Source organism: Rhyacophila brunnea, unplaced genomic scaffold (genome assembly GCF_057557595.1).
Source record: "Rhyacophila brunnea isolate RB1 unplaced genomic scaffold, BYU_Rbru_1.0 scaffold_24, whole genome shotgun sequence".
NCBI classification, from domain to species: Eukaryota; Metazoa; Arthropoda; class Insecta; order Trichoptera; family Rhyacophilidae; genus Rhyacophila; species Rhyacophila brunnea.
In genome coordinates, this window is record NW_028232904.1 from 26,031,256 (window position 1) to 26,044,298 (window position 13,043).

Below are 13,043 nucleotides of genomic sequence, written 5' to 3' on the forward strand. Positions count from 1 at the left end.
TTTCTATTCTTCATTTAAGGGGTATCCTATATGCCAACAGAGAACTTAGCGGAAAAATACGAAGCTTGCAATTTGAGATTTTTTTTGATAATTTACAATTTCAACTATATTAATTCCGTACCTATATGGCAGAAGCATATAAGTCATTTTTTCGCATTTTACAGGAGAAGGTTTTTAAGGTTTAAAGAAGTGTCACAAATCAGGATATGAAGGAAATTGGATTGTTTAATGTTATTATTATAAAATAACTAGTATAGTTTTGAAATATATTTAATAAAATAAGAAAATCAAGTAATTCAATGAGTTATTGAGCATTTAATGACATATGAGGTTTTGGCATAAAAATATTTTCAACATTTTGACATATCATTTACAATAATAGATGTTTTATTATAGAAAACTTATAAAATTAAAACAAGATCTTGGAAATTAAATGAACACACGATAAAATGAAACTAACAGGTTAATAATAGTTGGTAAAAACTAATATATTTTAAAAATATATTTATTAAAAAAAGAAAATTAAGTAATTACATGAGTTATTGAGCATTTAATGACATATGGGGTTTTGGCATAAAAATATTTTCAACATTTTGACATATCATTTACAATAATAGATGTTTTTTTATAGAAAAACTAAAACAAGGGCATGGAAATTAAATGAAAACATGATAAAATTAAACTAACAGTGATAATAATAGATAGTAAACAGTTGTTTATGAGTATTACTTATAGTATTTATATAAAAAATTAACAGGTATTTAAATTTATATAAAATGGATGATAAACCGGATCTATCAATGGCAATAAACTGATGAGATCATCTTTCTTAGATTGATTTATTGGCAGAGGACTGTTATAGCATTGCTTAATGTTAACAATGTTCCTTCTTCCTCTTGTCGTACGGCGTAAATCAAGTTGAAGAAATGGGTCATCTTCATGTAACGAATATTTATATTTTATTAAACCAAACTCCTTCTCATACCTGAACCATCTAATTTTGTTCCAAACGACATTTTCTCCAACTGTATTAATTTTTCGCTTCACCAGTTGATTAGAAAGTAGGCTTGAATAATTGTAAATCGCATCCTGAGACATCTCTTTAACAATAAAAGATTTCTTGCCCCTTACTGTTCTAACAAACTGATACCAATCATGGGGAATATTAATTTCTATGTTGGAAGTTTTCTTGGCTTTTTCAATACGTGAATGGTCAGTGTCACATTCAAGTCGCGTATGGCCTGGGAGCAAATATTTATGATCCATGACCTGAATAGTTGGTGATGTACTTACAAAGTAAGATAGAGCTGCAGTTATTATGTTATTTTTATTTTGTCCTGGACAAGAATCAGAGAATGCAATAACACTTTCAACAGTTGGAGTTAAGGTATTCAGATGACTTATCACACAAGACGCTATTTCGTTAGCTCCCCTTGCAGCGATTCCCTCGTGCCACATATAACATGAGGTTTGGTTCGATGTGCAATTTCTTACGGTCAAATTATATGTGTACAATTGCCTTTTATAGTACACAATATTTGAGTTAAGAGAAGGCGTTGGCAAACACTGCTGCAGGTCGAATGCTAAAAAAGCAATTTTACCTTGAGATTGGAGAGCTTTGGTCTTATCGTTTTTTTTTTAATTCATAGCCTTCATCTGCCACTTGCTGATGGGCAATCTTGTCAATTTCCAATTTTTGTTTTATTTGTAAATCTGTAGCACATTTTAATTGAATATTATATGTATCACAAGTTTTGCATGTGTCTTTGCTAGGTACTTTAAATTTATATCCGGTGCTTCTAAAAATTGTAGCATACATACAATATGACACAGGAATCATATTTTTTTCCATTTGCATATCACAATACATTTCAAACATTTTTGATATGTTTAGCTGCCCGGACAGGTATTCTTTGGATGTGCGACGACGTGAATAATGACTTTCATGTTTAGGAAAGCTATTTATGTGTGCAGTAACTTCTTCCCTTTCATTTGTTTTTTTGTTTATGGGTTCGTGTTTTCCACGATTATCATTACCAATAAATCCTGTATCGGAAAATCGTTTTTTTGATATGATAATATTTATTTTGTTTGCAGTGATTCCAAAGACATGTTGAAACATTTTTTTGCATACTTTATATTCCAGTCCCTCTGTATTGATAATTTTATAAATTATACTGATTTGGCGGTTTTTAATCTGGCCTGAGGGGTTTCTCCTCTTTCGTTCGTTTTTTTTTCCTACAATGTGAATGCAGTTTGATAGCGATTGATCATCACGATGAGATAATTCATTAAAATCTTTCAATAATTTTATTTGAAGCTCTTCATCCACCTGTTCATGACATTTTAGCCGACAACAGTTTTGCAGGAAAAATATGTCTTTTCTAGGTTTTTTAATTCCTTGCCTTGTGGTATAATCTAGGCCTAAACTCTTACGTTTTTTCATTTCTTTTCTGTTACACGTTTTCTTTTTAGTATTTTTCTCCAGTCTTTCAGTAATATGTGGCTCAACAAAGTTTATAAGCTGGTTATCATCTGGAAGGATATCAGGTCTGCTTAAATGATTTTCAATAACACTATTTTCAACCTCAGTTTGTTCCTCGATAACACAGATCTGATCATGTCCATAAGCTTCTTCTTCCACTACTTGTATTGTAATATTATCGGTATTAATATTTTCCAACAATGCTGCATCTAAAAAATAATATTAATTAGGATACCAACAAATCAACAAATTGAATAGAATTAACTATATTGATACTATAAAGAACTAAAAATACTGATATCGATTGACCAACATTATATTGCATTACTTACCATCTGTAATTTCAGAAAAGTTGTGATAGTCAGTGACAATTATTTCTTCACCTTCAGTATGGAAATTTGGACCTTGTGTATAAGCCCCACCTTCAAATTGTACTGGGCATACTTCAGATTCTGGATTCAAATAACTATTTTCCAATACTGGTGTGCCTGAAAGTAATATCTATTAGTATACTGAACCAAAAATATGCAGAAATTTTAAGCACATGACCCACAAAATGTATTGTCGGTTACTATTTGCAATCGGAACCATACATATATTGCCATCAACACATAATATTTTGACATAAAAGTGTTAAAATACATCAGAGATTCATTTAAAATCTTCTTAGGAGTATATTGTACACATTTTGAGGTTATAATTTTGTAACAATATGAATTAAACAAAAGATTAGTTTATTATTGCTTACCTTCAACTCCATGGATATTATTGTTTGCATTATTCAATATTCGAGCATTTTGCAAAATTAGTAAAGTTCTAGGGTTTTGATACATTGTAAAAGAGGTTATTAACACAAGCACAAAAAATCACAATTTTAACAGCTGCCAAAAATGCTGAACACCATAGATAAGTCTGCGCATGCGTAATTTTATATTATGCCAAAAGCGTATATGTCAGACATATGCTTTTGCCTTGTTAGATATTGAAATTTTATATTATGCCAAAAGCGCATATGTCAGACATATATGCTTTTGGCTTGTTAGAGCTTGAATTTATATGACATGTATTGTTTTTCCAAGTCGTTTTACGAGAAATCTATAGGTTTTAGAGATATATGCTTTTGCCATAACATAAAGTAGGCATTTTTTGACATATTGGCATTCAAATCTCAAAATCGCCAAAACACGACTTATATGCTTCTGCCATATTGGTACGGAATTAATAAATATGTACTTATCTGAAAACATTAAAAAGATTTTTTTTTAATTCAAAGATAAACTTGGTCTTACCTTATTGATATAAATAAAAAGAATTTCAAGTTATATACATTTATATTTTTATAAAAATCGGTGTTTTTTAAAATTAATATGAAAAATACTAAAACTATGTAATAATAAGATGGAGACGTAAACAAAATTCACATTTTATAACATTTTTCTTAAATTGTTGGTTTATCTTTGACTTAAAATAAAAAAAATCTCTTTAATGTTTTCAGATACATATTTATTAATTAATAGAGTTGAAATCTTAAATTATCAAAAAAAATGTCTCAAATTGCAAGCTTCGTATTTTTCCGCTAGGTGCCTCTTTAAAAAAGACTCAGTTAAGGCTTCACCGTAACGCCTTTCTCAATTACATAAATAACACCTGAATTTCAAATAATATATTTATAGACGTAAAACAGTTCCATTCCTCTCATTAGATTGTTTTTTTTTTTTTAATAAAATAGTGTACATATAAAATGGTATTTTACTTGCGGCCCGCCGCTCATTTTGAATTCCTGAATTTTGGCCCTTCATTCGAAAAGTTTGCCACCCCTGTTACTAATTTGACCATGCTTCACGCCCTCGCCAAATAGTTTGAAATGACATAACGAAAATAACGTATCAAGCTCCTTCTATTTATAGTCAAAATTATTTAGTTTTTTTATAAATTAATAATCTAAATAAGTTGTTAGGAAAATATTTTTTCCTCACACACAATTTTATTTATACTTGTTCATTTACACTATTTCTACAATGGCAACATTATTAATTTGACAGTTTTAAAAGACGAATTTGTTGCGTTAAACATAACATAACCTAAAAAAAGTTATCAAATCTCATCAATTACGCTTGCTTTCTTTACAAAATATAAATATGTCGACAAAATCTGCCAAAAGAACTGTCTATGTTGGCGGCCTTGCAGAAGAAGTCGACGATAAAGTGCTGAATGCCGCCTTCATTCCTTTCGGAGACTTGGTGGACATTCAGATTCCCTTGGATTACGAATCGGAAAGGCACAGAGGGTTTGCTTTCATAGAATTTGAAAATGCAGAAGACGCTGCTGCAGCCATTGATAATATGGTAAGGTTATTATTACCATAGCAACCAAGTTAAAATAAATGAAGCGTACTATCAGTAAACAGTGTAAACTATCATTATTTTCTTTTGTGTGCACAATAATGTAGCAAATATAATTTATACGCCAAGAATCCTTGTCGATCGCAAATGTTATTGCATCATACCAGCAGTTAAATACACCCTGTAGATGATATTTAGCAGCCTTTTAGCATATTTACTGCAAACATTGGCATCTAATTAAATGTAGTTAAGGCCACATCCAAACGTGTGTAATGTAACATGTAGTGTAACGTGAATTTGTCGTATGCACGTAGCTACGATGCTTACATGCATGAATGCTTGTAGCGACGTTCGCACTGATCCATCGGCTGTCAGTTTTTAACACGAACACAAATGCACTTGTTGTCAATCATAAAGGCCTACCATAATACTTCAACAGAAGCGCTCATTGTCTTAACTAGCGTTCTCACTCTCGATCTGCATATACAGGTATATGACGCGTCCACAATGCTAGCCTCACCGCCTTGATAGTGAAAAACTATTCATGGGAAAGCGAACTAATAACGTTGGATATTGATGACCTGGCAGAAAAATGGAATGCCTCCCCCAAAGGCAGTCACACATATTTGTTTTTTCCTAATATCAAATGTCGAATGGAAATGGACATGGTGACTTTGCTGAAGATCAGCCACGATCATGATCTTGTTAACCGTTTCAACATGTCTATGTGGCGGAGAAATACAAGATGCAAACCACATCTTCTGGGAATGTCCTAAAATGTGTACAGATATGGAAGAACTGCTCAACTCGGTTCAACCAACTGTTGGACCCATCGGACTGTCTGACCTGGTCGCCAGCTATTTACATAATTCAACATCGTTGTCGTCAACATAATATTATGACAAATTAGTATTATTTTTCATTTCAGAATGATTCAGAGCTTTTCGGCCGAACAGTCCGCGTGAATATCGCTACACCACAACGCATAAAAGAAGGTTCTCTAAGACCTGTTTGGAGCGAAGACAATTGGCTGCAGAAACACGCCGGGTCTGCCTTACCTGGAACAGTTCCTGATATAACGGAAGAGGAAAAAACTGAAGACACACAAGAAGTAAGTAATCAACGTGAACTCATCGCTGATAAAACTGTTTGGTGTTTGGATTTCATATTTCGTATTGCAACGGTCAGAAGTTTATTCGACAGTGTCATAAGCGTAGAATAAGTCTTCTTTACAATAATCGTGACGTCAGCAAACTTTTGATACAGAAAAACAGTGTCGCGAGTGACAGGTGTCAAATAAATATGTATTATAAATAGAAATCAAGTAAATGATATAATATTGAATATCGTTGTCTCATTTTCGGCAAAGAAAAATTGTATAGAGCATTGATCATCTACACATGGATGCCCAACCTAAATCGTATGGTGGGCCAAACAAAATATTACTGAGTTAGGTGGGCCGAACTTATTCAAGATATTTTATTACCTTATAATTAATTTGACACTTGTTTTTGTATATTGTTTGATATATTTTTCATATTGACTGTTAATTTAGCTGACTTGCATCGCAGTTAATTGGTCGTGTTTTTATCTTGCAACCTGCTGCGACACTTCGTTTTTACTTCATTTAATTTCGAAAAGAACGATTCGCAGCGATATGTAGTCCCAAATGCTGCTGTAATGGACATTGCCAGTAGTCTTAATTTTGAAAATCCATCTTCGAGGATATATTTCTGACAAAACTCAAGCTTATTCCATTTGAACATGCACTTCAACTCTATGCTTGATTGCAGTTCTGTTAGCTCCATTTGTAAATTTGGATGCGCTGATTCCACCTCTACGTTAATCCATTTAATAATTTTTTGAACATTTCCTCATACATGCAAATCTGGTATTGAATTCTTTAATTAATTTTGTGACTTCATTAGAATATTTAAAAAAATCTTTATGGTCACTATTAAGTACGGAGTGTGTGGAGCCGGCATAAGCATAAAAACAGGTACTAGCACGCAGCACAAAAGAAAGTTCTAATTTCACAAAATATAATATGAGGCGTCTAATTACAAAAAGCGTCAAGTCCACAATTCAATATTTTCGGGAAACAACGTTTTTATGTTTCTAGCTTCAATTATTTGTTTTAACGTGAGATAATAAAATTGGACTTAGCGCTACTTGTACTTCACTTTTTAATTTATCCCGCATAAGGCACATACTTCCGTGGCACTGTCATAAGCTTACCAGATGCTACAGCATGGGAGACACCCTTTTCAATATTGAACGTTCCCTTATTGGTTGACATAAACACGCGCAAACTCAACCAAGCTTTAAATAATATGAAAAACGGACTTGGCGCTTTTTGTAATAAATCGAGACTTAAAATATTTTTTTTCATAGGGTTATGTCATGTTTTGGAATTTATAGATCAATACATATTCTGTAAAATTATACAAAGAATACGTGCGTATTTTTTTCTCGATTTTGACCAAATGTGGACTTATCGCAATTTATTTCGAATTAGACGCCTCATATAAATGTGTTAATAGATTTTTTGGTTTCCACCGTGTGTCCTTCTTTACTCGACGTTTCGGGCTCGTTGCAGAGGCCATTATCAAGAGATCAAGATCTGCGCCCGAAACGTCGAGTAAAGAAGGAAGAAGGACACATAGTAGAAACCGTGGTAAATTTACGAGAATTTTTTTTATTGTATAAATACCAAAATGCAAAATATAGAAAGCCGAAAACTTCAATTGTGTCTTGGGTCACGGGTTGGGCATGGTTGATCTACAGTCTACACAAAGATGAAAGACTAGCACTATTAAAACTGTCATTATATTATATAAACAACTTATTGAAACCAGTTTTACAACTTTCATAGTATGCGTCAGCTGACTTTGTGTTTTAATAATTGTCTTTACACACTTGGAAGAGGTAGCTATTGATTTTGAGATCTGTGGCTCTGTACTTGATTGATCACAACATGCATAATATAGTTACTTAGTTAGTTTTTTTCAACAATGCATAGGTTTTATAATTACGTGGTTTTATATATTGTGTTTGGCCCAAAGCACTTTGGTACTAAACAATATTTTCATTATGATTCTTTCAGGAGACAGACAATCAAATCCTACCTGCAGTTTCTGGTAAACGAAATCCCCAGGTGTACCTCGATATATCAGCCGGTAAGCGGGAACTTGGCCGAGTAATGATCCTCCTTCGGGCCGATGTTGTTCCACGGACGGCTGAAAACTTCCGAGCGCTGTGCACACATGAACGAGGGTTCGGTTACCAGGGGAGCAAGTTTCACCGAATCATTCCAGACTTTGTATCCTTTATAATATTGCCTTGAAACATTTCATCAGAACATTATAAGATCGTGCGCCTCTGATAAAATATAAATCAATTGCAGGAATTGCAAACCTTGTAGATTTTTAAAATCCAATAAATAGCAACAATTTTCATCGCGGAATACAAAGTTGCCACTATTTAGATAAATAATTGTAAATTTACATTACGTTGATATTTTATGCATTAGGCCTTTAAGGTTTAAGTGATATACACAGTCGAACTTGGTTATGACGAGGAAGATGGGACCGACTGAATTTTCTCGTTATAAGCATCACTCGTTACATCGTTATATAACATTTTTCGCACCTCGTTCTATTGAAGCATAGAACATAAAAAATCTGAAAACCATCATAAAAATCCCTGAAACAAGCATGGAATTCATAAACTACAAAAGAAGTTGTTTATTGTAATGAAGTGCTGAGCCGCTGGCACTAGTAGGTACTTACTGACTTTACAAAGCTTGGATTTTTTACATGCAATTTCAACCATATGCGTGGATACTTTTTCAATGTTTTTGGCGAAAACACCAATTAGGTACTTAGACACTTAACTAGTGTCATAAACCTAATCCGATCCCGGCGGCATCGGTCTAGTTAACTGCCCGGTCAGATTTTATTGCTTAGGGTCGAAAATGTTGTTTTAAACGATCGACACATTAACAGTTTTGCTCTGTATACCCGTGAAGCAGCTTGTTATAAAAGTGAATAAATGTATGGAGAAAATCATAAACTAAAATGTCAACGAATGTTTCCTCATTACATCCAAGATTTCGCTATTTCCATGATCGTAATAACCAAGTTCGACTGTATATTAGAAAAAACTATGTTAAACTGAGTCTCACAATACGACGCAAAGCAGTCAAATTATTAATACTTTTTTATCTACATACAACATAATACAATATGAAACTTGACTCGATGTTAATCAGATGTGTCAAGGTGGCGATTTTACAAACCACAATGGCTCTGGCGGAAAATCAATCTACGGCCGGCGATTCGATGACGAAAACTTTGAACTGAAGCACACTGGTCCCGGCACACTCAGCATGGCGAACTCGGGACCCAATACCAATGGATCACAATTCTTCCTGTGCACTGCGAAGTAAGGACCAGGAATTTCCCCTTTGGTTTTAAATTTATTATTAAATTTTTATATTTACATCAGCTGAGAAGTGTTTGATGTTTGGAATTACAGTATCTATTTTACGTTTTTTAAGGGACTGAAAAAAAAAACCTAATTGGAGGGAAAATGTAAAAGGGGGGTATTGAAAAAAAGAACATTTAAATTTTATGTTTCTAAAAAAATAACGTTTTATTAAAAAACAACATTCAATTTAAATTTTTATTGAAAATTTTTTTAATTTTTATTGAAAAAATCATGTATATTAGTTTGTTGCATTTTTATTTTTTGTTATGTAATTGTCTTTCAAGACTATATAAACATTTAAAAGTGTCATCTTGAATATCAGTAAAGCTTGTAAAGTAGGTTTTTAAACCCTCGGTGAACCTCATTGCTTCTTCTTTTGTTGGAATATCAACCTCTTCTTCATCAGACAGTTCTCTGCTGGTGTTAAATGACTGTCAACAATGTCATCAACTTCCACCAAGTCTGATGTCATAACATTGGAGTCAATTTTTACATAATCCTCCAGGGGTTGGTCTGAAATCCTTTCCCAGCCTTCTATAACATCACATTGGATATTTTCTTGGGTACTGGGTACGTCTTCATCATGCTCCTTGTATATCCCAGCTTTCCGGAAACAATTCTTGATGGTAGAGTCGGTTATTTCACCCCATGCCTTAACAGTATAATGCATTGCATCTAAAATGGACATTTAAACTTTTATTTAACTTAATTTATTCGGCTCCTCCCCTCGTTCTAACTGACACAATAACTTCTGTACCAAGTTTCTTCTATAGTAGTGCTTGAATGCCCGAATTATCCCTAAATCCAGGGGTTGCAGTTCACTTGTACAGTTAGGAGGAAAAAATGCCAACTGAATGTTCCTCAAAGTCAAGTTTGTGGGGTGAGCTGGGCACCTATCGAGGAATAGCAATATTTTTGATGACAGAATAATGACAGACGGAGTGTATACAAAACACAAACACGATGCCAAAAGAAAAGATGGCGACCAATGGACCAATCACCTTGTTACGCGCCGAACTCGGGCCAATCACAGCGTCGCTCGCCGACCAATCACCGTGCGCCATTCTAAAGACACGGAGTTTTCCCTCCAAACACCCTACGCCGTTCGAATGTCACGACCCAATCATTGTCAAGCGCGCGTAACTCACATATTTTGAATATTTCCGACGTAAATCGGGGGAAAGAAAATTTAATATTAAATGTACTGAAATACATCGGGACTGAAAAAATTACACGCAATTGCCAGGAAAATGTTAATTCCGGGCACGTAAAAACGAGGTTATACTGTATTTTCAGGAGAAATCCAATTATAGCCAGATAATATTTATATTTTACAATATAAGTACATTAATATGTGTCTTTATGACACCGGATACATTTCTAGGGTCTCATCGAAAGTCACCTGTAAAGTGAAATATCATGTCTAATTATTATAAATCAATTAGCATTTGAAAATACAGTCTAACTTGGTTATTACGAGGAAGATGGAACCGACTGAATTTGCTCATTATAAATGTTTGTTGATGTTGAAATGAAGTTGTTTATTGTAATGAACGCTGGTAGGTACCTACTGACTTCACAAACCTTGTATTTTTAACATGCAATTTCAACCATATGCGTGGAAACTTTTTCAATATTGTCGGTGAAAACACCAATTAGGTAGGTACTTAGACACTTAACTAGTGTCAAAAACGTAATCCGATACCGGCGGCATCCTGTCCGGTCGAATTTTATTGCTTACGGTCGAAAGGTTTTTAAACGATCGACACAATTAACTGTTTTAAGAAAATTTTCAACGATATTTTAGCTCGGTATAGCCGATAAGTAGCTCATTATAAAAGTGAATAAATGTATGGAGAAAATCATATATAAATTAAAATGTCAACGAATGTTTCCTCGTTACATCTGAGATCTCGCTATATCCGTAGTCGTAATAACCGAGGTTGACTGTACATACATGCTTAGCTCTGTCGTTGCTGTGATACCTGGGTCTGTATTTCGTTCACCATCGTTGACTACTGAATGAAGGCCAGCCTCACGGAATCTTGAAGGTGTCCTTTTTTCATGTTGGAACATTGCCTAATCTTTTTATAAAAGTGTTTTTTAAGCCCAATTGAATTTGAAGTTGTAAAAAATATCAAAAATCTTTACTTTTCATGGCATTAACAGTTGAAAATGATTTCGGGCATATTGCCACCACGACTGTTCTAGACAAAGTGCATTCTGGATATCCAATTTTGGACCACTTTTACAAGCACTGCTGGACGTATACAACGAATACCACGACAGATATTAATTCCAAATTAGGAAATTTTTGACTGGGCACTAAATTTCAAAATAAGAACTGCTCCTATATCAGAAAATTGCAATTTTTTCGGATACTCAATGTCTAAAACTCACACTTTGGCATCAGAGTTAAATGTTCCTCCAGCCGTTCATATTCGAATAGTAAACTCTCTTTGCGAAATGTCTTTTCCCGTGATGTGCACCCCCAAGTATTTAAAATGGTTGACACAATTGACGTTCTCGCCCTTCGTTGAACAGGGGAAAATCTATCTGGACAGGAGCATTTTTAACCATGCAATAATTAATTAAATAATTCTTTCTGTTTTCAGAACTGACTGGCTCGATGGAAAACATGTGGTGTTTGGCCATGTGATATCGGGCTTGCACGTTGTTAAGAAGATTGAGAGCTTCGGAAGCAAGAGTGGGACCACATCGGAGAAAATCACCATCACCAACTGCGGAGAAATGCAATAGGAATGAACATTGTGTACAATTTTGACAAAACGCTTGATTGAAGTTTTACAATTTACCTTCAAGTCTTGTGTTATATTTACTTTCAAATAATCGTCACTTTTAATGATAACATTCATAAGATTTAAGAATGTAGCATTCATTATTAAACATTAAACAATATGGAATCATAAACATACATATTAGAAAGAGTACTTTTGAAAATTACTTTACTGCGTGGGATTCGAATCTGCATCCATCGGATTCCAGTCCAAATGAACAACTATGAGTCCTATCTTTTATGATTTTAAATCAAATTACACATTTTTTAATGCATTCTGACAAAAATTGATATGTTCTAAGGTCACGTAAATTGATAATACATATCGATGTTGCCAAATAATATTAGTGGTCAATATTTTTTTATTGAGGTATTAAAAAAACCCATCAAAAATTGTTTCGAATCCTTAAAAAAAACCAATATCGAAGCACGGATTTACTGAAAATTTGGTAATTTTTACCATACCATCAGCGCAGTTGTAAGACGGTTGGTCACCTTTTGGATGTACGATGTGTTCAAAATTATCGATGAAATAAGGATCTTTCTTGGCATCGATTCCTTGATTTGGTGATATGTGTGTATAAAAATAGAAAACCAATGCAGAGACGATTGCTGCCGTATCCTTTCTAAACCTGAGTTCACTCCACATTTTTTTTTATCTTGGATCGCAAACCGGTGCCACTGGCGATGTTGATTCTAAATCCCATAGTGAGTGGAATGCATCAAGGATCGCTAAAGACGAAAAAGATATTCAACGTCTGATCCCGGCTTTGAATAATTCGCCATTCAAGATAAATAAGGAGTATAGTGGCCTTTATAACATCATACTGGGACAAAAACCGAAAAATCAACATCACAATGTTTGCTCATAGTGCTCGAAATAGACCAGAACTCACCGGAGTGCAGTGGCGGTTCGTAAAATTTTAAA

At 33.9% G+C, this 13,043-nt stretch overlaps 1 protein-coding gene and 1 long non-coding RNA gene across 2 annotated transcripts; one reads left to right on the forward strand and one right to left on the reverse strand.

Annotated features, from left to right (window-relative positions):
* Window positions 1–1,707: 1,707 nt before the first annotated feature.
* On the reverse strand, window positions 1,708–3,387 carry LOC147069236 (uncharacterized). Its single transcript, XR_015071220.1, has 3 exons — window positions 3,234–3,387; window positions 2,818–2,973; window positions 1,708–2,694 (listed from the first exon to the last, which is right to left on the reverse strand). It is a non-coding gene; the product is annotated as an uncharacterized LOC147069236 (long non-coding RNA).
* A 1,115-nt stretch (window positions 3,388–4,502) lies between these two features.
* On the forward strand, window positions 4,503–12,618 carry cyp33 (peptidylprolyl isomerase cyclophilin-33). Its single transcript, XM_085951170.1, has 5 exons — window positions 4,503–4,830; window positions 5,756–5,938; window positions 7,934–8,149; window positions 9,101–9,273; window positions 11,934–12,618. The coding sequence occupies exons 1-5, from the start codon at window positions 4,624–4,626 to the stop codon at window positions 12,076–12,078; spliced, it is 924 nt and encodes a 307-aa protein (XP_085807296.1). The 5' UTR covers window positions 4,503–4,623; the 3' UTR covers window positions 12,079–12,618.
* Window positions 12,619–13,043: the final 425 nt, after the last annotated feature.